We start from the raw sequence: 24,250 nt of genomic DNA, 5'->3' as shown, positions 1-24,250 counted from the left end.
AGAGACAATCACATAATGTCCGTGTCTGAATGTATATCCTTGCAGTTTGTTTATTTATTAGCAAACCTGGTGGTATTTAGGCCATGTATTTAAAGACCTCCGTGAAAGTTGTGTGAAGTCCATACAAGATGGTCAAATATATATCAATGTCACGATAACACCGGCATGCTGGGAGTGATAGAGTGTGCGAGCAAGTGGCCAAGATTTGGGCTGTATTGAATTTGGCTCTGGGATCACAGATGAACACGGCACCCTGGAAAAACATCTGTGAACATGAGACGCTGGGAACACACCTAGGTTTCCTGGATATATTGGTTATGCTGTGCTACTGTTGCTGGCCCTCACATAACCATAGACACATGGCAAGACATTTACTGTGCAGTATGCTGGGAATATGCATTCAAACAATTTGATAATTACCTTTTTCGTAATGTTTATTTAAAAAAAAAAGGGACTTTTGCATATCTGGTGAGATCAGGTCAAGTACAGACAGCATATATAGACAATACAACAACACAGTATGAAAGGAGAGCTAGCTACGTGTTTTACACTGTCTGGTACGGTTCAGTCCTTCCCGTCTACAGTCCTGGGGACCACAATGCACTGCTGCTGGGTTCCCTTATACGAGCCGTCTAATAAGGCCCTGGTTCTCAACAAGGGGTCGGGATTCTGGGGCGCCAAGGTGTCCTTGCGGGGGGTTCCAGGGTGTCCTCAGCTAAATGATTGATAGTTAGGAACCAAATGGACCCTTACAGTACATGCGTGTACCCAATGTGTACAATATGGAGGACAAGTTAGCAGCAGTATGTGGTCCCCATGGCCGGAGCAGAGAACCACTGTTGTATTTTTCACATTATGTATATATATTTTCCCCCCCTTTCACTCTATAGCCTGTAACAAACTTATGGTTTGAGTTAATCATTAACCCATTCTGACCGGGCACCCGTTTTGGTGTCGGCATCATGTTATGCTTTAGCTATTGAAAAATAGCAGATCTACAAGCTCATAGCGCGCCACCGAGTGGCGCGCTACGAGCTTGTAGGTCTGCTATTTTTGAAAAATCGAAGAACGACTGACATTTTTAGAATCTGATCTCAGGTCAGAATGGGTTCATCAGACCAGTGTGTGTCCAGTGGAAACCTCGTGTGAATCTGATCTCAGGTCAGAATGGGTTAACGAGGAGGAGGTTTAATTTCTTGCACGTTATCTGTTCTACAGAGTTGACCATCAAACTGCTTTTCCGAGAATAACAACGCGCCATTAAAACGAGGCACACATTTGACAGCACATTATCTTTTGACGGCATGAAGGGCCTTCTTCTTTTTTTTTGTGTGCGTCGTGTTGCCATTTAGCAAGCGGTGCTAATGAGGGCCCCCGTATTAACCCATTCTGACCGGGAACCCATTTTGGTGTTAGCACTATGTTATGCTTTAGCTATTGAAAAATAGCAGATCTACAAGCTCATAGCGCGCCACCGAGTGGCGCGCTATGAGCTTGTAGGTCTGCTATTTTTGAAAAATCGAAGAACGACTGACATTTTTAGAATCTGATCTCAGGTCAGAATGGGTTGATCAGACCCAGTGTGTGTCCCGTGGAAACCTCGTATGAATCTGATCTCAGGTCAGAATGGGTTAAGTAGCATCACTCGAGCATCATCAAAGTGAATCTCCCGGACAGAACGAAATGACTCCACTCAGGCTTGGGTGATTCACCACAAACTCATCTAGAGATACACAGAATTAAGGAAAGGGGGGGAAAATGAGAAGAAAACTGCCTTTACCCTGCATTAGTTTACCACTTGAACTCGACAGTTCATCATTCCTTTTTTGTATTCCAACTCACTGGGCTTGATACCCGAAAGCCGCTTAACCCATTCTGACCTGAGATCAGATTCATACGAGGTTTCCACTGGACAACACACTGGTCTGATTAACCCATTCTGACCTGAGATCAGATTCTAAAAAATGTCAGTCGTTCTTCGATTTTTCAAAAATAGCAGACCTACAAGCTCGTAGCGCGCCACTCGGTGGCGCGCTACGAGCTTGTAGATCTGCTATTTTTCAATAGCTAAAGCATAACATGATGCTAACACCAAAATGGGTGCCCGGTCAGAATGGGTTAAACGGTTAGCAGGGTCACCGTGCTCCGTAATTCCTTATCGCGGTCTTCAGTAGAGAGTGCAGTTTCAACAAGTCATACATTACCAGTATCAAAGACACATTGTATGTAAAACAGCATCACAGAGAGGACTTGTACCATTATGTACTGACAAAGCGTAATATAGTTCAAATTGGAGGACTGTCATGAAAATTGAAAAAAAAAACATTGTGCAGTTAAAAGTTAAAACGCAAAGTAAGAAAATGTTAAATAAAAATCAGTATCTCTCACTGCATTTCCAGTATTTCCAAGGCTCCTAAAATCTTTGTTCAGACTGCCAGGCATATCCAAATTGTTTCTCAAATCTGATCTTTAGGACTGACTAGCCAGACTGTCAGATCTTCTATTTGGACATTGTATGATCCGTTTTGGTTGCTGTGGTAACTATGTAACAACATTCAGGTGTGAAGAATGTTTAATGTCGTACGCGTCACTCGACAAAAATAGCTGATCTACAAGCTTACTGTGCTGGTAGATTGACTAATTTCTGCAACTGACACTAGTATAGTACAAGTCAGGCTTCAGTGCCCAAGTATCCACACTGAGACACATAGTTAGAAAGCCTAGCTGGATTGATGATCAATAACCTGATTTGGTCTGCCAGTCTTAACCAATACTGCTGGAATGTGAAGCCGGATTTCAGGTGCTTTTCTGAGGTTATAGCCGAGTGACATTTCAGACATACGACAACAAACGTGTCAACTCCGCGGCAAATCTGTGCAGATTCATCAGTAAAAAGTGGAATTCCAAACTCGTCTCTATCCCTAAAAAACGGGGAGCTTCTCTACAGCTCTGATATTTCGACGCATTCTAACTCCCAAGTTGTCATATATTTAAGTATCGATTTGTTCTCAATAGTGTTCTGTTCGCATTCTGTCATTAGTCACGTGACTCGGACTACACTGACGGTAGACACCTGAGTTGTTCCAGTGATGTCCAGGTGTCCTGAGTCCTGACCAAGCATCGGGAACTGGAATGTGTTAAGACATTTGTTTTTCAGAAAGTTACAGATGTCAGTAGGGCTTCAACATGTAATCGAAACAATCAATTAGAAAAAGGTATATATACTGTATATATATATATATATATCTATATATGGTATATAAACACATTAACCACCAGGATTAATTACTTAATTCACCTCGTACTGCCAAGGATTTCCCCCAGTTTTAACCTTAATTTAAAGAGCCAAAACCCGCGACCGGATGTTACAAATGTTACTTTCACTGTGTGTGTGTGTGTTGTCGGACCGGATGTTGATCTCCCGCTGGACGATGAGAAAGGACTACCGCAACGATTACAGGCTATCGGCCGTCGAATAAAGCTAGTTTTGACCAGAAATGCCATCTGGGACAAGGAATTGGAGATGAAGGCAATCGAAAGAATGCCGATGCGCGGGTGCGTGCAAAATTCAAGATGGCGCGCTCCACTGCTGTAAGTAAGTATAGCATCACGACTCGATCGATCATAAACACTATGAAAGACCATTTGGTGTGAATCTACTCCAATGGCGGCCGGCCAGACATTTGAAATGACGTAGATCTACGTCAAAGGGCAGGTGCTGGCGGGTAGTGTGTTTAATAGAGAAAGTATCCAAATCTACAGACTTGCACTGTGAGGCGTGAGCTTGCATTTTTTACGCGACAATGTTGTACAATAAATTTAAAAGGGTGGTGGTGGGTAGTTAATCGATTCATTCAAAAAGAAAATCTGTGTTGATTCATTGATGAAAATAAATGATAAAAAGAAAACTACTACCACGATTATTGGACTAATCGTAGTCGTCGCTTAGAAAATAATTGATAGTTGCAGCCCTGAAATCAGCGCTTTCTGATTGGACGTTTCACGTGGTCCCGTTGCGGCTCTGCAAAGCTACAGTAGACGATTGTTGCACAGCTACAGTATGAGAGAGAGCGTGTGAACGCCCACATTAACCCATTCTGACCTGAGATCAGATTCATACGAGGTTTCCACTGGACACACACTGGTCCGATTAACCCATTCTGACCTGAGATCAGATTCTAAAAATGTCAAGTCGTTCTTCGATTTTTCAAAAATAGCAGACCTACAAGCTCGTAGCGCGCCACTCGGTGGCGCGCTATGAGCTTGTAGATCTGCTATTTTTCAATAGCTAAAGCATGACATGATGCTAACACCAAAACGGGTTCCCGGTCAGAATGGGTTAAAACGTTTGTACAGTGTAATACAGTACGAAATGAAAATGCAACACCAGTATTTTAAGTAGAAACCAGGCGATTCTTTCGGACGACATTGGCCCATCACAGATACTATTGGTATCGGTGTATATTTTGTCTGATATATATAACGATATGAAATATTTTCTAGCTTAGTTGACACTGAAAATGATACTTGGGGTAATTTGGAATGTGTTTTTTTTTCCCTTTTGTTTCAATGTACACTATAACGATAATGATTAAATCCTCAGTGAAGTTCACAATTTTTACAGTCCAGTATTGGTTGGGCTCTAAAGTGAAGAGCATCCATCAACATAACGAAAACAATCTAATGAGTATCAATAATTATACTATAGGGGTGCAACAGTTAATAGAACTAATCGATTTCATCGATTATAAAAGAAAACATTTAAATAAAATAATAATTGAAAAACAAATCAATAGAATAATCACCAAGATAATAAACAATAGTTGCAAACCCTAATTAATACTGCTATTGAGTGTATGGATATTGACAGCCAAGGGACACGGGCACGGATTTAACTGTCTTGAACATCATTCCTGAAATAGTATAGCAATAAGAGCCATCTTTAAAGGCAGTCGATTATAATAACTTTAAGCATCGGTTAGCATACTTGTCAACATGAAAAACATACAACACTAAAATGAAATGTTCATACAACAGGTTTATACTATGCGGTATACTGTAACTGAACTTTTTCTTCTTTTTTTTTTTACTTTATCGAAGGTTTTTCAAGGCCCCCTGTGAAGCCGGACTTTGTCGGAGAGGCACAGTGCGTGTTAACAGATCTTTCCGAGTAGGCTTTATTGCACACGCATATGACAAATTCACACACATACACACGACACAATATAACCACACACACACACACACACACACGCCATTGTACTCGATCAACAGCGGCACAGATTTCCGCTCGTTCAATCACACCAAACTCCGTCCTTCCGTTCGTTCGTTTCCAGGTCTGGTTAAAACGAGGGAAAAAAAGAAAAATCCTGGCAGGGTCCAACAAACAAACTCCTGGTTATATCAAACAAGCACCCACTGTCGTTGCATCATTCCAGCAGGGCTGGGCGGGCTGGGGAGAACCTCCCTATGTGGGGAAGCAGATGCCGCAGCACTCCATGCAGATCTCCAGGCAGTCGGAGGACTCGCAGCAGGCGTCCATGATGCCACAGTCCATGTCGTCGCAGGGGCAGTTGCAGTCGTCTCCCAGGTCGTCGGCGGCGCAGCAGCAGCAGCAGCCCTCCGACGTGCAGGTGCCACAGGAGGCCTGCGTCACCACCATGTTGCACAGAGTCAGGAACTCGCAGAACAGGCAGGCCAGGATGCAGTGGACGCAGCAATCTGATTCCACCACCGAATCATCCCCATCCCCACCCCACCCCACCCGCCGGACATCAAAGATGTGAAAGAAAGATGTAAATCGTTAACCACCCAGACAACAATACAGGGTTTATACAGGTTATTTAAAAAAAAAGCATAGAAAAATACGTAAAATATATTGTAATAAATAATTATACATAATAAAAAATTTACTTGAAAAGAAAGTGACTTTGGGGTACAGAAATCGTACAAAGTTAATGAAAACGTTAACAAGCAGTTAAAAAGTGAAAGAAATGGGGTGTAAAAAACCATGCCAGAAAAGAGAAAAAAATTATGACCATTAAGGGCGGAAGAAAGCAGCGACAGGTCATGGTACATAAAGTCTGATTCGACTCAAAATGACTGTGCGTCACTTGATTACATTGATGGGTTGGTTGTTGGGAAAGGTCTTTGACCGAAATGTGTGCAGAGGACTGTGTGCACACCAAGGGTATTAATTAAAATTCAAAAGTAAAACTAGGTGTGAAACAATTATATAAAATAAAAAATAATAGACATAACATGCCTTTAGTTTTAGTCATTATCAATTTAGTCAAAAGAAGAAAAAACATGTCTGATTGAGGGATGTTTACATGACTGAGTCAATTGCCTTTTTAATGACTTTTCTGAATAATTAAATCTTGTGCCCGTCTAAAACATATTGCAAACTAAAAAAAAAGGAAACAATAAAAACTAAACAGAAATGAGCAAACCCAATCTGGAAACCAACTTCAACTAAACCAGAATTGACCAAAATCACAACATGGACAATAGAAAACGACAATGACGGTGCACACAACACTTTGAGTCAGTAAGAAAAGCGCACATGTAAGCATGGATTGGCATAGGTCAAGGTAACTGGAAGCATGTAAGCACGGATTGGCATAGGTCAAGGTAACTGGAAGCATGTAAGCACGGATTGGCATAGGTCAAGGTAACTGGAAGCATGTAAGCACGGATTGGCATAGGTCAAGGTAACTGGAAGCATGCAAGCACGGATTGGCATAGGTCAAGGTAACTGGAAGCATGTAAGCACGGATTGGCATAGGTCAAGGTAACTGGAAGGAACAAAGGGAGGCATGTGGAAAGAAAAGGGTTGAGGGCCATATCCATCCAGGTTGGATGGTTGGCAGAATCAGGGGAAAATTCAAAGAAATGAATTCCACCCCTGCTGCTTTGATTAGCGGACTGTTAAGTAATTGTGCCATTATCATGCAACCTGGCCGGCTTGATCACCTAAAGGTGATTAGCGGCGTCCTGGTAAATTGGCGCGCTAATGCCCGGCGACGCACGCTTTGCTGATTAACATCTAACCTCCATCCTAGACCCTCTTATGTGTCTGCTAGGCCCGAGCACTCCTGTTGTCTTCACGCCCACAAAGAGGTCCTCGCTAAATTACCAATGGGGCTATTAACCATTCAAATCACCAAGGCATTTAATGGCTGAATTATTTGTGATTAGGCGCGTGTTGCATTCAAAATGCATTCTCAAAACCATAAAAAAAAAAAAAACACCGGATAAATCCAGCTCTTTGTTCTTGTTCTGAAGCCGTTATCCATTGCCATGCAGGGTTGCATTTATATGTAGAGTTCCGTTCTTATGAGATTTTTATTTTTATGTATAATAAGATAGAATAATAAGAATAATCTTTTAGACATTGTTGTCAGTTTACTGGTTGGCTAGTTGTGCTGCCTGAAGCTCATGAAAGACATTAGACATAAGAGTTACGGATTTCAGCTTAAATTTATTTTTTTATCACTATCTGGTCTGATGCTGTACTATCTATCATCTCATAAGGTGTCACTTTGTTAAAAACGGTGAGACCGCACTTCAGAATGAAACTCTTTACATATTAAGCAACAGCATGGACAAACAAATAAATATGCGTGTGCGTACTTAAAAACAGAATTTATATCAAACCACAGGTGATGAAATGCTCACTAGAAAAGACGAGACTAAACACTACTGGTAATTAAACTACTGCTGTATATATCGTTGGCCCCACAAAACCCTGCAGGAGGTTCCTGAAATCCATGCAACCGTTGATCAAACTAATCAATGTAATCAATCATGGGAAAGTAAAAATATAAATGATGAAAATAGGAGCTTCTTGATTATTACCGACAACAAAAGTAACCGAAAATAATCAAAAGTTGCAATCAATAGCGGCGGCCGTACGTACATATGCAGTCCAAGTGAGACATACAGAGTTATTTGTGTACATGACACGTATCATTGGTTTTTTGCGAGTACTGCATCGGCCTTGTACAGCTCCATTAACCCATTCTGACCTGAGATCAGATTCATACGAGGTTTCCACTGGACACACACTGGGTCTGATCAACCCATTCTGACCTGAGATCAGATTCTAAAAATGTCAGTCGTTCTTCGATTTTTCAAAAAATAGCAGACCTACAAGCTCGTAGCGCGCCACTCGGTGGCGCGCTATGAGCTTGTAGATCTGCTATTTTCAAATAGCTAAAGCATAACATGATGCTAACACCAGAATGGGTTCCCGTTCAGAATGGGTTAAATACAACTAATCAGAACCCTTATCTCCCTCAGCAATCTACCTGTTTTTAGTTTTTGGTTTTTTTTGTCCCCGAAGCCAGCTATAGCGCCACTAGTTTGGTGTGTTAAACTGACACGATGTGGAGTGTGGATGCATGCGGGGAAAAATAGCTTTACAAACAGGCAGCATTTGCATAACTTTCATCAGCCCAACTTGAGCTGTCACAGAAGGGGCCGTTACTGATTGGGTTGAAGGGAAAGGCGAAAGGGAGGAGGGGGGGGGGGAGAGAGAGAGAGAGAGAGAGGTGGGGGGGGGGGTGCAGAGAGAGGAGGACATGCTGAAGAAGACGGCTGGATGCTCATGTTTGATTAATCAAAGTACAGCAAGAGTTTCTCTTTTTTTTTTGCCTGTGCTTTCGGCTGCAGAAGTTGACCAGAAGTGGTGCGGAAGCGTGTGGAACATGAAATGAGTCTCTGGCCCTATAATATATTGTATTAAGCCCTTTTTTGAGGGGCGCTAGAGCCTCCTATGCACAGCTTTGTGTGTGTGTGTGTGTATGCTGTGAGCTTGTAGATCGGCTATTGTTTTGAGTAAGTAACTCAGGGCTCAACCCGGTAAGAGCGCACACCAAAAGAAAGTAAATAAATGTCTCCAATACTATATAAAACAATATAGCTCCGAATGCTTTTTTTAACTGGCTGAAAAACGATATGAAGACAACATAAAAGTAACAATCTTTGACGGGTCCACGGGGTACAGCCATGCCAGCAGTCATCAGAACACAACAGCAGACTGTGAATGTCGTATAAACACTGGTCATATAGGCAGGGCCAGCTCTGCTATTCACTTGGATGTATAATTCAACAGCAGGCGATTAGTCTGAATGTTGGAGAGCCCTGCTGGTGGGAGGGGGAGCGGATCGTGTACTTGTCTTGTACGCAAGAGAGCTTGGACGCCATGCGCATGTCCATGAAGCGCGACACGGGAAAGGGGCCGATGGACAGACGGACGGACAGAAAGACAGACGAGACGGACCAGCGGCGCCGCTTTCGACGTCACCTTGGCGAGCGGTGAGATTTGAACGCCGGGAATCGGTAGCGGTGGGCCAATAAAATAAGCAGAATTAAGCACAGCAGACCGTGTGCCTCGGAGGGAAACACTCTGGAGGTGTCTCTGGGAAGCTATACACGTGGAGAGAAGTTGAGAGCCGGCGGCGTGCTTGACACAAAACAAGCAGGATGGGCCTCAGAGCGGCAAGCTGTGCAAAAGCATTCAAACTCAAAAAGGGAGAGAGAGACCGAGAGAGGAAGACGGACAGAGAGAGCAGGAGAGATGGATAGAGAAAGCCAGAGAGATAGAGAAATAGAGACAGACAACTTGAAAGAGTTTATTATGTTAATCTTAATTGAATGGTTCATTTGGTTAAAGCCATGGTGACCCCACGTGAGTATAAATGGAGAGGGGCCACATGACTAGGTAGTGGAACTGTGAGTTTACAACAAGCCTGCCTACGAAGAATACTGATAGGGCACGTGCACACACACACACACACACACGCACACGCACAGCTATAATGCCTCTACAAAGCGACGAGCGTTCCCCTAATAGTCCCTAAATGAAGCTAAAGGAGCTCAGAGACCTTAATTGATTACACGCATACAAAAATACACAGGCAAACGCACACAAACAGAATCATCAAAGAGCCAAGACCACCGACCCCAAGCCGCTAAACACGGGCATTACAGCGGAAATGACTCGGCAGCAGGAGTGTTATCGCAGATTGGAACGTGTGCCAAGAAACGTGCGTGTAGGGTGGGAAGGGGGGGGGGGCTCGCTAGCTGGCGCCTTTTATTTCCTGTGTTGAGTGAAAGGGTGGTGGTGGTGGGGGGGGGGGGGGGGGATGCTGTTTAGGAGGCTAATTTCACAGGCAAACAGATTATGTTAATCCATGTAAACATTCAAACACAACAGCTTGGCTGTTTTCCGGGGGGAAATAAGTACTTGAGAGCGAACATATTGATTTGCGGAAGGGAAGGCCTCGCATCTGCAAAAAAAAAAAAAAAAAGCAACAAAGCTATAATGAGGCAGACTTATTGGACTGCTGCTGTTGTTTTGTTTCTATTCTTCTGTGCTGTCTCTCTCCCCTCTCCGTGGCCAATTAAGACGTCGAAAACATGCCACCAGTGGAATATGTCTGGCGGACGCATCCCGACAATGAGCTGTGTGCTTGTATCTGCTCGCCTCACCCGTCTTGTTAACTGGTGAGGCTATGCATAATTTCGAGCAAACCGTCCCGACTGCCCTCAGCTTTTTTTTTCCTATTGTTTTATGGCGTGTCTCCGTCTATACCCAGAATAGGATTTTCAATCATTTCATCTCAGTTTGTGGGCTATAGCCTCATGCACAATGTACAGGAGGCTATAGCCTCATGCACAATGTATAGGAGTGGGCTAGCCTCATGCCCAATGTACAGGAGTGGGCTAGCCTCATGCACATTGCACAATGTACAGGAGTGAAAATAAAATAGACACACAGGCACTGCACGCATGAGCTTGGCACAGAAAGACAAATACACTCGCACTACAGTCATGGGAGGTTGGGGGGGGGGGGAGAATCCTGTTAATAAAAGGCAGGGGGTGGGAGGGTTTTCATCAAGGGCATGGAGAGGTGCGATGGGCCATGATGGGCCGATTCAGAGCTACTCGTGACACTTAACCCATTCTGACCTGAGATCAGATTCATGCGAGGTTTCCACTGGACACACACTGGTCTGATTAAGCCATTCTGACCTGAGATCAGATTCTAAAAATGTCAGTCGTTCTTCGATTTTTCAAAAATAGCAGACCTACAAGCTCGTAGCGCGCCACTCGGTGGCGCGCTACGAGCTTGTAGATCTGCTATTTTTCAATAGCTAAAGCATGACATGATGCTAAACACCAAAATGGGTTCCCGGTCAGAATGGGTTAATGGGCCCCCCATGCTCCTAGGCCTTGTTAGAGGGTCACACCTTTCAGCCCGATGGTAATGGACCACCCAATGGCCTTCATTACCAGACTCACCTCAGCCACTTGCACCTGACAAAAGTCACGACTGCCCCGCATGGTGACAGTTGTTCGAGGAATATATACTACTAAAACCTCAGGTGTAAAAATATAAATCGTCTTGCACTCCCCATCATTAAAAACGTGAGAGGAGATAAGAAATGTGTCAATAGCTCATGAGGTCGGACGAGATCCTTTTCTGGAGTCTCGGTCTAGAGGTGTATACGCAGTAACAAGGACAAAACTGGCTCAACCTGGGTTTTTTTTTAAACGGGGAAATTTAAACTGCACTTTTCTGTGCAACGGAGTGTTCCCGCGGCGCGATACTACACGGTATGAATGCGTGTCCAAAAGCAGGCGTGCAAGCGAGAGGAGCGAGAGAAGCCGGTGAGTGTTAGTTAGCGTCAGCCGTGCGTTTGGAATGTCTAGGATATTGCAGGATATGTGTGTGTGTGCGCTTGCATGTCTGTGGTTTCTACTTACTGTAGTTTGCGCGACATTATTCCTATAGTGCAATACGCCCTCCATATTCTACATTTCCGTGTACTGTGTAGTACTAATCGCGGCGGGTGCCATTATTACTCACCCTCGGGCAGGGGAGGCCTCTGGGACCCCGTGGAGCTTCCTTTGCTGCGTCGGCTGCTGTCGCTGTTGACCGACAGGCTGGACCGCAGCTTCTTCTGCATCTTCTGGGAGACGGGCATGGAGGTGGGGCGCTGCCGCCGGGGCTGCTCCGTGGTCGGTCTCGCGCCTTGCGCCGGGACGTTGGCGCCGCAGGTGCAGGTACAGGCGTGCACGGCGCCTCCTCCTCCTCCCCCGGAGACGGGCTTGAGGAGGACCCCGTTGCTCAGTTGGGAGGAGGCCGCCGCCGCGGCCATCGGCGGTGGGGGCGGCGGTGCCGTTGGCGTTGCCGTGCCGGTGGCCGTTGTGGGTATTGGTTGGAGGTTGGGGCTGGAAGGAAAGGTAGAAAGAGGGGTTACTGAAAACAGCCTTTATTCTGTGCCATTTGTATTATGCGTGTCTCTCCGTATACGTGTGTGTCTTTTTGAGTGTTTCTCAAAGTGTGGTCGAGGGACTATCAGGGTCATCTGCCTTTTGGCCTACATTTCTCTCCCTCTCTCTCTCTATCCGTCTCTTTCGCCCTCTCTCTCTCTCTCTCTCTCAGTCTCTCTCGTTTTCATCTCTTTCAGTCTGTCTCGTGACCTTGACTTAAACACCGTACTGAAGCCCAGGAGAGGTGCCTTCATTTTACTTAAGCATTAAGAGTTACTCCCACAATAACATACTGCGTGTTCCTACCATAGGCAAGTTCAAACACAGATACAGCAGGAGGCAAAGCAAACGGTTGTCAACCACAAGATCATGTAAAATTTTAAACGGTACATTAAATTAGTTTTTTTCTTCTGTATACCAGACTATACCGTACCAGTAACCCTGCATGAGGCAACCCAGCATGAGAACATTTTTTACAATATTAAACATTCAGTATAATGTTTTAATATAATAAAAACTTGACTTCGACTTGCTCGAGGCTAGGAGAACTTTGCTGTGCTGTGCACCGCCCGTGCTCTCCGAAAGCCCCGTAATTTTTGTGCGTTTCACTGGCAGACGTTTGATTTAAAAATGGTGTGCGATAAAGCACCTACAAATTCACACTGGGTTTTTTTTTTTTTAGGGGGATGGTAAGATCATATAAAACCAATCACACTGCATATGTTTCCGACCGGCAGAGTGTAGGAAGCTTGCATGTGACAGGCACACCGCTGCAGGTGAGAGAGAGAGGCATTTTGATGCGCGCAAGAGTGAGAAGTGAACGACAAGACAAAGGGCCTGAAGAAGAGAACGGAGCAAAGAATGAGAGAGAAACCAGTCTATGATGGTGTGCATATACAAAATAGATCCCTACCTATAAAGCTACATTAATGATTTTGCTTTCCTCACAAAGCAGCTAGAGATGGCCTCAAATAGTCCTTCTGAGCATGTGTGTGCTTGCGCGTGCGTGTGTGGTGTGCGTGTGACTGCCTATGGGAAGCCAGGAGACAGCGACCCGAGTGTGTGATAAGAGAGGAGAGGAAGCGAGGGAACGCGAGTGAGCGAAGCGACGGAGGTGGCATTTTCTGGAGAGGAACACCTGCACATTCAGCTCTACTGGGACTTAATCCCACATTACCTTCCTTCCACATCACAGCCACCGTGTGTGTGTGTGTGTGTGTGTGTGTGTCTCTCTCGCATGTGGGGTTGACTTATTGAGCTTTTCCGTGAATTATTCATCCCCTTTTTAAGTCGCTCTCACTTATTCATTTTGTCTATTCTGTGTATTCTTTGTATGTGCCTCTTCTTCAGCCAAACGCTGCCTTTTTTCCCCCCCTCCTTCCCCTTTTTGCCTGACACAGTCGGACTGAAAAGGCCAGGAACAAAACCCGAGGAGGAGTAGATGAGAAACAACGACTTTTGATTGACAAAAGCACTTCAGCAGAAACTCTTCCGAAGTGCAGGCAGACGTGAAGCAGCGAGGCGCAGACATCAGCGATGCCATAAACCCAGCCCTTCATCTGGGGTTTCCCCTCCCAGCTGCACCAACAAGTGCAATTACAGTTACGAGACAATGAGAAAGACAGAGAGAGAGAGAGAGAGAGAGAGAGGAGAGAGAGAGAGAGAGAGAGAGAGAGAGAGAGAGAGAGAGCGGAAAAGAGAAAGAATCAAGAGAGTGTGGGAACCGGGTGGTGCCTTGTGGGCCTTTTTCAAATTTAATTTTTAACAAACACATCACCCCGGGAGATTAAGGAAAAAGAGGATGTTGGATGTAAAAACATGCAATTAAGAAAAAACAAGACAGCCTCTGCCTCAATAAACAAATATATAGGCTTTATGGATCGGGATTCAGTGAGATTTGAATTAAGACGATCGCAAAAGACGGAATTCATTATGTAGCGATTCAATGTCCAGGTTGATGGACGCAGCCTCATGGGCAGCCTGGCCGTGACAACATGGGTGTGGGAGGAGGTGATGGTGTCGAAGGGGAGGCCTACTTTTAAGCATCGACAACAAGGAGGCTCCAGTAAATAAACAAATATTGCTATCGTTTTTTGCCGTCGTGATGCCATGAATCGGTACATGTTTCACTTTCGCTTAAACCCCCCTTCTTTAGTGATTGAAAACATAATGAAACAGTGTTTTTAAAAAAAAAGGTAAAGGCTTATTTTGAGGTAATATATATAAAGAAAACATGTGCAGGCTTGCATGGCGGTCAATGACCCATAGTTACAATTATGTAACAACACAGTCTCGTTTCTCATTTAGAGGATAAGGGAGCCAATCGTACATCGTTGCATGCACGCACACGCGCACACACAAGCAAGAGTAGACGTTGCTGAAGTGTAATTACCGTTCATTTTGAGAAAGTATAGCTTTCGATTTAGCCAACGTATAAATACAGTAGTTATTAGGTAAAGTGCATACCTTGGCAGCGCAGGTTTCGCGCGAGCGCACACACACACACACACACACACACAAATCTGTCTGATGTCGGATTAAGGCTTACTAGTGTATGTCATTGTGTAATTAAGTGAACGTTTCGTGAAGATTCTTGTAAACCATGTTTTTTCTGTTCTATGGACCCTAGAGGACACAAAAAAAACGGTTTACATTTTTTTTTCGCGCCCTAACAATATTTTATCACCATGGCAATACATGGCAATGTGTAGCAATATTCCGTGTCTGTCTGTATTTCTGTCGACATCATTTCTCCAAATCTGCCAGGCCGATTTACACCAAATGTGGTCCAGGAGTGTATGATGTGCTCTGGAAGACCCCATAAAAATTTCACCACGATCGGCCCATAGGTGGCGCTACAGCACCAAATTCAAAACAAAAATTCATGATTATTCACAAACTACTTGTCCAATATCAATGACATTGGCTAGGTTGTTGTACCATGGGCTGAAGCACAAGACCAGAAAGTTTGACCACAATCCACCAATAGGTGGCGCTACAACAACAGATTCGATATGCAATTTCACAAGGTGCATAAGCTACCTGACCAATTTTCCACAAAAACCTTGAATAATCAGTAACGGACAGTTTTATTTAAAATCAAAGGGTTTATTTACGAACGTGACATGCTCAACTGTACAAAGAATCACTGTAGGTATCATCGTCATCACTCTCAGCATCATCTTTTGTATGATTATCACATGAACCCTCAGCAGCCTCACATTTGCAGAGCTCTGTGCATGGAAGGTTATTACTGTTGCAAGAACAGCGGCCGCTACACTTGCTGGCAACACATGCACACTTGACGAGTTCAACAACGGCCTCTGGTGCAGGTGGAACCCTTGAGACTACAGGGACACACCTTCCATCATCTTGTTGCTTCCATCCTAAAGAAAGTGGATCTAAAACCTGTGGCTCAGCAACGATGTCTTGTGCCCATACATTGGCTTGCCAATGTGCTCGCAGAATGTGTTCGACGATGGACCCTTGCGTTGGACATATCTTTTCAACACCCTGATTGCCCTTGAGCTGTTTAAATATGTGCCACCAAAGTACTTCAGCTGATTCATACCCAGGTTTGAAAAGCTGACACACAAACTTTTCACACCCGGCTAACACCTCCAAGGATGGATGAGGGCCAACACCAAGTTCAGCAAGTGCATGGAGAACATCATCACCAGTCTTCATGAACGATTTGAAGCAGGAAGATTGACCTTTTCCTCGGATGTGACCAGTGGTATCGCAACCAGTGAGCGTGAGGAATCCTGGCAATGCGGCTGCTCGTTTGGGGCCAATGGCCGTGTAGATTGGTCTGAGTTTTATCGTCCGTCTTTGATCTCCTGTGCCCATGATGCTTGCACTCTCTGGTTGAAGGTCTGGTAACCTTCGAAGGGCAAGTACCAAAACATCAGTGTCACATGAGTATATATGTGGCGTTTTACATAAACGACTCACTGCTGCGGCATACATAACCAGTAACGTATCCGCCTCTTCTTGTGTACTTGTGATGTTCACCATTTTTGTGTTTGTGGACATGACACCCTTGTGTGTGTGTGTTGTGATTGGTAGCTTGCAAAGATCAACAGCTTTTTGTGCAAGGTAGAGGACGAGGTTGGCCTTGGTTTCCTTGCTTCCGAGGAAAGCCTTGAAGTCTTTGACTGGTGTGTTATCCTCTATTTTACAGAGATGTCTTGTTCTGTCCTTCATGGAGTTTGTCACTGTATAGTTGTCAAATAGCAAGTATAGATCTGTGTAGCCTTGCGCCTTTATGTCAACACTCCGAGTGAAACATTCTGCAAGAGTTACGAGGGAGCAGAGCACTGAACTTTTGTGAATGAGAGGGTCAGAGGGGAAAAGAACATGTGGGACAAAATGACGAAGCTGAAGTATCTGACCTGGAAAGATGGATGCAAAACTATCAAGCTTAAGGCATCATCTGAAATAGTCAGCTTGAAAGCAACAAACTCCTTGTTTGTTCGCTTGCTTCTCGTTGCCAAGTCCTCAAGAGAACTGGACCTGCAGAACATTGTGGGAACACACGAATTTGCTGATCACAATGCCAGCTTAATGAAGTCTGATGGTTCTCTGTTGCAGACTACAGCCAAGTCTGCCCTCATCCATGAATTGGAAGGAGTGGTTTCAGAGATGGAATCTAATGAAGAATCCATAGACATGCAGAGTAGCCCATCTGCAGAAGTGTTGACCAGTATCTTGATTGACGGCATGGCTGTCGTGCAGGAGATGGTTGTTCGGAAAGGTGAAATAGTAAAACGAGCAGCCGCATTGCCAGGATTCCACACACTCACTGGTTGCGATACCACTGGTCACATCCGAGGAAAAGGTAAATCTTCCTGCTTCAAATCGTTCATGAAGACTGGTGATGATGTTCTCCATGCACTTGCTGAACTTGGTGTTGGCCCTCATCCATCCTTGGAGGTGTTAGCCGGGTGTGAAAAGTTTGTGTGTCAGCTTTTCAAACCTGGGTATGAATCAGCTGAAGTACTTTGGTGGCACATATTTAAACAGCTCAAGGGCAATCAGGGTGTTGAAAAGATATGTCCAACGCAAGGGTCCATCGTCGAACACATTCTGCGAGCACATTGGCAAGCCAATGTATGTGCACAAGACATCGTTGCTGAGCCACAGGTTTTAGATCCACTTTCTTTAGGATGGAAGCAACAAGATGATGGAAGGTGTGTCCCTGTAGTCTCAAAGGTTCCACCTGCACCAGAGGCCGTTGTTGAACTCGTCAAGTGTGCATGTGTTGCCAGCAAGTGTAGCGGCCGCTGTTCTTGCAACAGTAATAACCTTCCATGCACAGTGCTCTGCAAATGTGAGGCTGCTGAGGGTTCATGTGATAATCATACAAAAGATGATGCTGAGAGTGATGACGATGATACCTACAGTGATTCTTTGTACAGTTGAGCATGTCACATTCGTAAATAAACCCTTTGATTTTAAATAAAACTGTCCGTTACTGATTATTCAAGGTTTTTGTGGAAAATTGGTCAGGTAGCTTATGCACCTTGTGAAATTGCATATTGAATCTGTTGTTGTAGCGCCACCTATTGGTGGATTGTGGTCAAACTTTCTGGGCTTGTGCTTCAGCCCATGGTACAACAACCTAGCCAATGTCATTGAAATTGGACAAGTAGTTTGTGAATAATCATGAAATTTCGTTTTGAATTTGGTGCTGTAGCGCCACCTATGGGCCGATCGTGGTGAAATTTATATGGGGTCTTCCAGAGCACATCATACACTCCTGGACCACATTTGGTGTAAATCGGCCTGGCAGATTTGGAGAAATGATGTCGACAGAAATACAGACAGACACGGAATATTGCTACACATTGCCATGTATTGCCATGGTGATAAAATATTGTTAGGGCGCGAAAAAAAAATGTAAACCGTTTTTTTTGTGTCCTCTAGGGTCCATAGAACAGAAAAAACATGGTTTACAAGAATCTTCACGAAACGTTCACTTAACTGGATTCTGCTACATAACTACATACACTATACGTAGGTGTAAGCCTTAATCCGACATCAGACAGATACAGTGTGTTGTTGTTGTATGCAGGGGCCACGCACCAAAAACAGCCAATCAACAGGCTTGCGGTGCGCTGTGAGCTTGTAGATTGGGGGTATTTTCAAACTACTAAGCATAAATTAGGTGCTTTTCCGGGGAGAGGATTCCTGGACACAGACCATCGGAAAACACGGAGCTCGAGATTTTAACTCACTGACTGAGATGAATGGACAACGGGGTGAGTCACATTCATAATAACCATTGATCACGATAACGACGATAGTGTCAGAGATGGCAATGACGGACTTCCGACAGTCACCGTGAGACAAAATGGAGACAGAAATGGAACAAAGCTTAAGAGTATACAGCGACGTTGGACCTGGGATTGTGCGGCATACAAGAAAGGTTCCCAACTCTTGTATATGACTGAAAAGTTTTTCTTTCGTTTTTTCGTTTTTGCTGAGACAGAAAGAAGAAGAAAAAGACTTTAGGGGAGGTACAGTACAGTACGCTGCATCTTGCCAACTGTTAGCCTTTCGAGCATTCTATTTGACAAAGTATGAGGTATACAGTGCTGTAGCATGCCGTACAAATGAGCTTTCTTTTGCTTTTAATACCTGCTAAGTGAACCCACCCAGAACAATTAAAGCCTGCCTGTTGCGTTTTCTTGAAAGCGGCGGGACATAAAAAGCACTTTGGGCAGTTACTTGTAACATTTGACACGTTGAAATGAAAAGCCCATACACCTGCAGGCTTTTATGCCTGCATCAAGTTTGTTCAATTGGAAACAATATTGAGTGACATTTGCCAAAATGTAGGTGATCTACAAGCTCTATACATGCTCAGAATATAGAGCGTCGCAGTCAGAACAGCGAGTGGCCCAGGAAATGATTCTCCATTAATTTTTCTCCATAGGCTTTTCAAAAAGTATTTATTTAAAGACGGTGGTTACGCCGCGGACAAAGCCAACTCGGATCGTGACAAATCATGACAATGAACACAATATTTTGGGCCGATCAAAATCATTAGAAAGAAGAAAATAAAAGGCAGGAGACAACACTATTTGTTTTGTTTTTCTTCTTTATTATTTGATCGGCCCAAAACATTGTGTTCATTGTCATGATTTGTCACGATCCGAGTTGGCTTTGTCCGCGGCGTAACAGTCTTTAAATAAATACTTTTTGAAAAGCCTATGGAGAAACTGAATGGAGAATCATTTCCTGGGCCACTCGCTGTTCTGAAAGGGGCGGGACTGCGACGCTCTATTGACACTAGGGTTCACTTAACTCCTTCACATGAGCAGGGAAGTAAAAAAAATTAAAGCTAAAACCAGAACTCTGGGTTTATCCAGCCTGATTAATGTTTAACAATATGGACACTTGACTATACTATACTGTACTACACTACAGCGACCACAGCGCTGTAGTTACAGTACATATATTTGCAGCGTTTCGGCCCTCGCACTGGGTAACGTGCAGGCCGTGCGTCCAAGTCTGATACAGACCACAGCCAGGCCAACAACTTTGAACAAATCACAAGCAAGTTAAAATTGAGCAGTTGCGTGCGGTTTTCCGCAAAGCTTGTAGCGCTGGGCAGGTGTCCTGAGATAACTGTCTCTACACACGGGCCTGACAGGTTGCATTAAAACACCATGTTTTCAAGGAAGACACACACACACACACACACACACACACACACACACACACACACACACATCAAATTGGACTAGTAACCGTCCTATTTCGAGCGCATCAACAACAGTTGAGGGTGTACATTTGTAGTTGAATAATACATGGTATTTCCCCTACACACACTGTCACACACATCACAGGGGGAAACCAGGGGGTGAGTGCCTCTTCCTCTGTCTAAGCTGCATCCCAATTTGGTCGCCGCTACTGGTGGCTGACAGGCTCAAATATCTGGGGAGCATTTTTAAAAGGCCAGTGTTTGATGGATTCGCGGAGAACACACAAATATAATTGCCATTTGTCACCGAGTCTTCGGCGGCTGCGCCACGCGGGGGTGGGGGGGGGGGGGGGGCTGGGGTGGTGTGTGTGTGTGTGTGTGGGGGGGGGGGGGGAGGGGGGGGGGGGGCACGCAGCTCCGTCGCCGAGAGAGCGCGGGGGATCGCTCTGTATGTAAAACTGAGCATAAACACCTCCGTTTGTGTCGTGGAAAATAGGTCCTACAGGAGGAAGTGAGAAATTGCACCCCAAAGACACGTGCATGGGGAAGGTGTGTGTGTGTGTGTGTATATATATATATATATATATATATATATACACATGAACATATGCACACAAACAGGACACAGGTGCACACACACACACACACACACACACACACACACACACACAGAGACCTACCAGGGAGGAATATGTATGTATGCACGTCAGCTGAAACAGAGCTGTATAAACAAGAATTCTAAAATAGTCTGGAACCCGAAAATATAACACGGGGGTCAAACAGGGGCAGCACGCGCCTTTCTCATTTGCACATTTCGCCGTTGCTCGGAAGTCACAGGTAAAAAGGCAGCCGACGGATTGAACAAACCACAAGCTCTGCGTTTGTATGGCTGGCCCAGCCCTTTTTAATATTAACCCATTTTGGGCGGGAACCCCCTGTTGGTGCTTTAAGCATTATGTTCTACTTTAGCTTATTGGAAAATAGCAGACCGACAAGCTCGTAGCGCGCCACCGAGTGGCGCGCTACGAGCTTGTAGGTCTGCTATTTTTGAAAAGTCGTGAAAATGTGGCGCAAATCTTTGAATGTATTTTTCAGAGCGAACATTTTTAACTAAAATATTGGCTTCTGGGGGGGGGGGGGTCCCTGGAACAACATATTTTCAGATGGGGGGGTCTGCGGCCAAATACAGAGCACCACTGACATAGAAACATGGGTTTTTCATAAATATGTTAGGATTTAGAAGCCTTTTTTTTTTTTAATCGACCTCAGTCCAAAATGGGTTAAAATGCCCCAGAGAAGAGTCAAGAGGAGGAAGAGAGGAAGACCTGGAGAGAAAAAGACGCAGAGAAAAGAGACGGAGAACGACAGAAACGACAAAAAGTGTTTGCCTAGGCCTATTAGAATGCCCGTCATGAGGTGCGTACAGTAATTCAAATGTCACATCACGTCAGCCGACTAAACAGCCAAATCCAAATCTTGTTCTCATCTCGTAATAGCCATTATTACACAATGCTCCGAGTGTGTGTGGGTTATAAGAACACACTGAATGGGGGAGAAAAAAATGTCACAAGCAAAAAAAAAAAACGAAAAAACGAAAAACTGGGAAACCGTGAAATTCAAATTCCACGGCAACACGGCTACGGGTCGCCGTTTTGTTTATTTTTTTGTGCCTTGTATTAAGAAGGAGAAAGAAGAAAAAGAAAAAAAAGACAATGAAAAAAGAAAAACATGTATATTTTCTGCTCGGCTGCCCGTGTACCTGCCTGATTGAAATGCTAATTTGTAAATGTGCAGTGACCTAGCCCGGCATAACCGTCATCCTCCACCCCCCCCCCCCTCCCTGCCACCTACTACCACCCCCAGGACCCCCCCCCCCCCCCCTCCCAAACAGCCCCAGGTACCGTCTATCCTCCCCAACAAACAGCGGCGGTTGGAGACGGCCCCTGCCTTTCAATCCAAAGGGATCTATTTTCTCATTAGAAATTATACATCTTCCCCTGTCCATATTTATAGACGCAAAACCAGGGAATTATACTGCACAGAGAGAGAGAGAGAGAGAGAGAGAGAGAGATGGAGGGAGAGGGGGTAAAAAAAAAAAATAGCACAATGAATGTTATTACAAAAGGGCTCTGATTGAAATTTTCCTTGGGCATATCAAAGCCTCGTTTACCGTTTGACCTTCCCAACTCTGCCACAAGGACTTCCTTTATTGTGCCACAAGGACGAGGCGCGCGGAGAGGGAGCGGTGGCTGATGCTCACGCCGGGGCCCCGCCGATCAACTGTCTGCGGTGCAACGCCGCCGAGGCCACAGACACTTCCTTAACCCATTCTGACCTGAGATCAGATTCATACGAGGTTTCCACTGCAGGACACACACTGGGTCTGATTAACCCATTCTGACCTGAGATCAGATTCTAGAAAATGTCAGTCGTTCTGTCGATTTTTCAAAAATAGCAGATCTACAAGCTCATAGCGCGCCACCGAGTGGCGCGCTATGAGCTTGTAGATCTGCTATTTTTCAATAGCTAGAGCATAACATGATGCTAACACCAAAATGGGTTCCCGGTCAGAATGGGTTAAACTGTGGCTGACATCGCACAATGTGCTACCCTTCCCCCCCCCCCCCCCCCCCCCCCCCCCCCCCCCATCTCCCTCCCTTTATGAAATTGTCTGAACAGAGGATTATTAGCGACGCGCTCTGATGTCTTTGTTCTTTTGCAATCTCTGACCCGTCCCAACATTATGCATTCAAAGTGTTCAAAGGAGAACTTCGCCCATTTTTTCAACCTTATCTTCGAATAATTAGTCCTCACTAATGCCAATTATAAGATGGCACACATTAATGTCCGCCTTTTCCCGTCTACTCACTCTGCGTCTCAGAGGTGGGCTGTGTGGACAGTTCAGAAACCGGCCTATAAAATGACATCATCGACCGGGGTTGCCAAGCCAACTCAAACTAAAGCCTTTATCTTAACCCATTCTGAACGGGAACCCGTTTTGGTGTTAGCATCATGTTATGCTTTAGCTATTGAAAAATAGCAGATCTACAAGCTCATAGCGCGCCACCGAGTGGCGCGCTACGAGCTTGTAGGTCTGCTATTTTTTTTTAAATCGAAGAACGACTGACATTTTTTGAATCTGATCTCAGGTCAGAATGGGTTAATCAGACCAGTGTGTGTCCAGTGGAAACCTCGTGTGAATCTGATCTCAGGTCAGAATGGGTTAATGGAAAAGCAGAGTCCCGTTTGAAAACGACCAAACCAGCCTACACCAATGTAATCTGTAAGGCCATCTGTAAACTGTTCACAGCCTTCCTCTGAGACACAGAGCGAGTAGTCAGGAACTCATGCCATCTTATGAGCATTAATGAGGACCAATTATATGAAGATAAGGTTGAAAAGTGCTGCTTTAATGACTTTCTACTTTTTATTTTTTTATTTTGTGAAGGTTTGGGCCACTGTGTGTGGGTTTGTTTATGATCATGTGGGAGTTCCTCTCTTCATATAAGCTTGTTTGTAGACTTGCACTGGTTGTCAAGGTGGTTTTCTAGTTGTGCCCCCAAATGCAAGGAAGACAAAACATCTCCGACATGGAAGAATGCAAGTCTCTATAGACACAAAGAAAAGGCACAAAAATGCAGATACCGTCACTGGCTCCCTGCTATTTTCACTCTGTTTGGTCTCGGGGAGGGTATAGGCATGAGAAGTTTCAATGGGAGGGCATAAAGCGTGTGGAGGAGGAACACATTATCCCTCCCTTCTGAAGAGGCACCGACCGGCTGGAGGGAATGAACAAATCTTTGTTTACAAAACCCCATCACCTGCCTCCCAGACTGCACGCGTTCAAATAACTGCACACGTTCAAATACAGCCAGCTCATCTTTCATACGCGCCCCAATGAACGGATCCCTCTCTGCACCTGACACTGGCTTTATCCGTCTCAATTCAATGTGCATTTATACAGGGTGGACAACTACCTGATGCATGTTAGCAGAATGTCGCCTGTTCCAACACCAGTGAGGGGCCCGGGGCCGGGGAGAGGGATTGACTCTGCCATATGTAGCATATAGCTATACTGGCCATGTCAAAATCACTCTCTCTCTCTCTCTCTCTCTCACACACACTCGCACACACACACACCTATTTATCCAAGGCAGACAATGACGGTGGCGATGATGATGATGGGGCTGTTGAGGACAAGCCAAATTACCTGCTCGGATATCAGGACCCTATCAGCATTACTGACACACCATC

The 24,250-nt window shown here is 44.8% G+C and overlaps 1 protein-coding gene across 4 annotated transcripts in view; it reads right to left on the bottom strand.

Annotated features, from left to right (window-relative positions):
* Nucleotides 1-1,972: 1,972 nt before the first annotated feature.
* mdfic (MyoD family inhibitor domain containing) overlaps nt 1,973-24,250 on the bottom strand; it is a 39,412-nt gene continuing 17,134 nt past the window's right edge. For 2 of the 4 annotated variants that reach the window (XM_080757102.1, XM_080757103.1), the window contains exons 4-5: nt 11,879-12,242; nt 1,973-5,721 (exon numbers count right to left, since the gene is read on the bottom strand). In XM_080757102.1, coding sequence (XP_080613228.1) covers nt 5,468-5,721; nt 11,879-12,242 — 618 coding nt within the window. In that variant the 3' untranslated portion in view covers nt 1,973-5,467. The remainder of the gene's footprint in view (nt 5,722-11,878; nt 12,243-24,250) is intronic. The other 2 variants (XR_013963529.1, XR_013963530.1) reach the window with 2 other exon arrangements.

This window comes from Protomyctophum bolini (genome assembly GCF_963924005.1).
Source record: "Protomyctophum bolini genome assembly, chromosome: 23".
Classification (NCBI taxonomy): domain Eukaryota; kingdom Metazoa; phylum Chordata; class Actinopteri; order Myctophiformes; family Myctophidae; genus Protomyctophum; species Protomyctophum bolini.
Note: the sequence above shows the minus strand (reverse complement) of the source record. Positions and strands in the feature narration are given on the sequence as shown.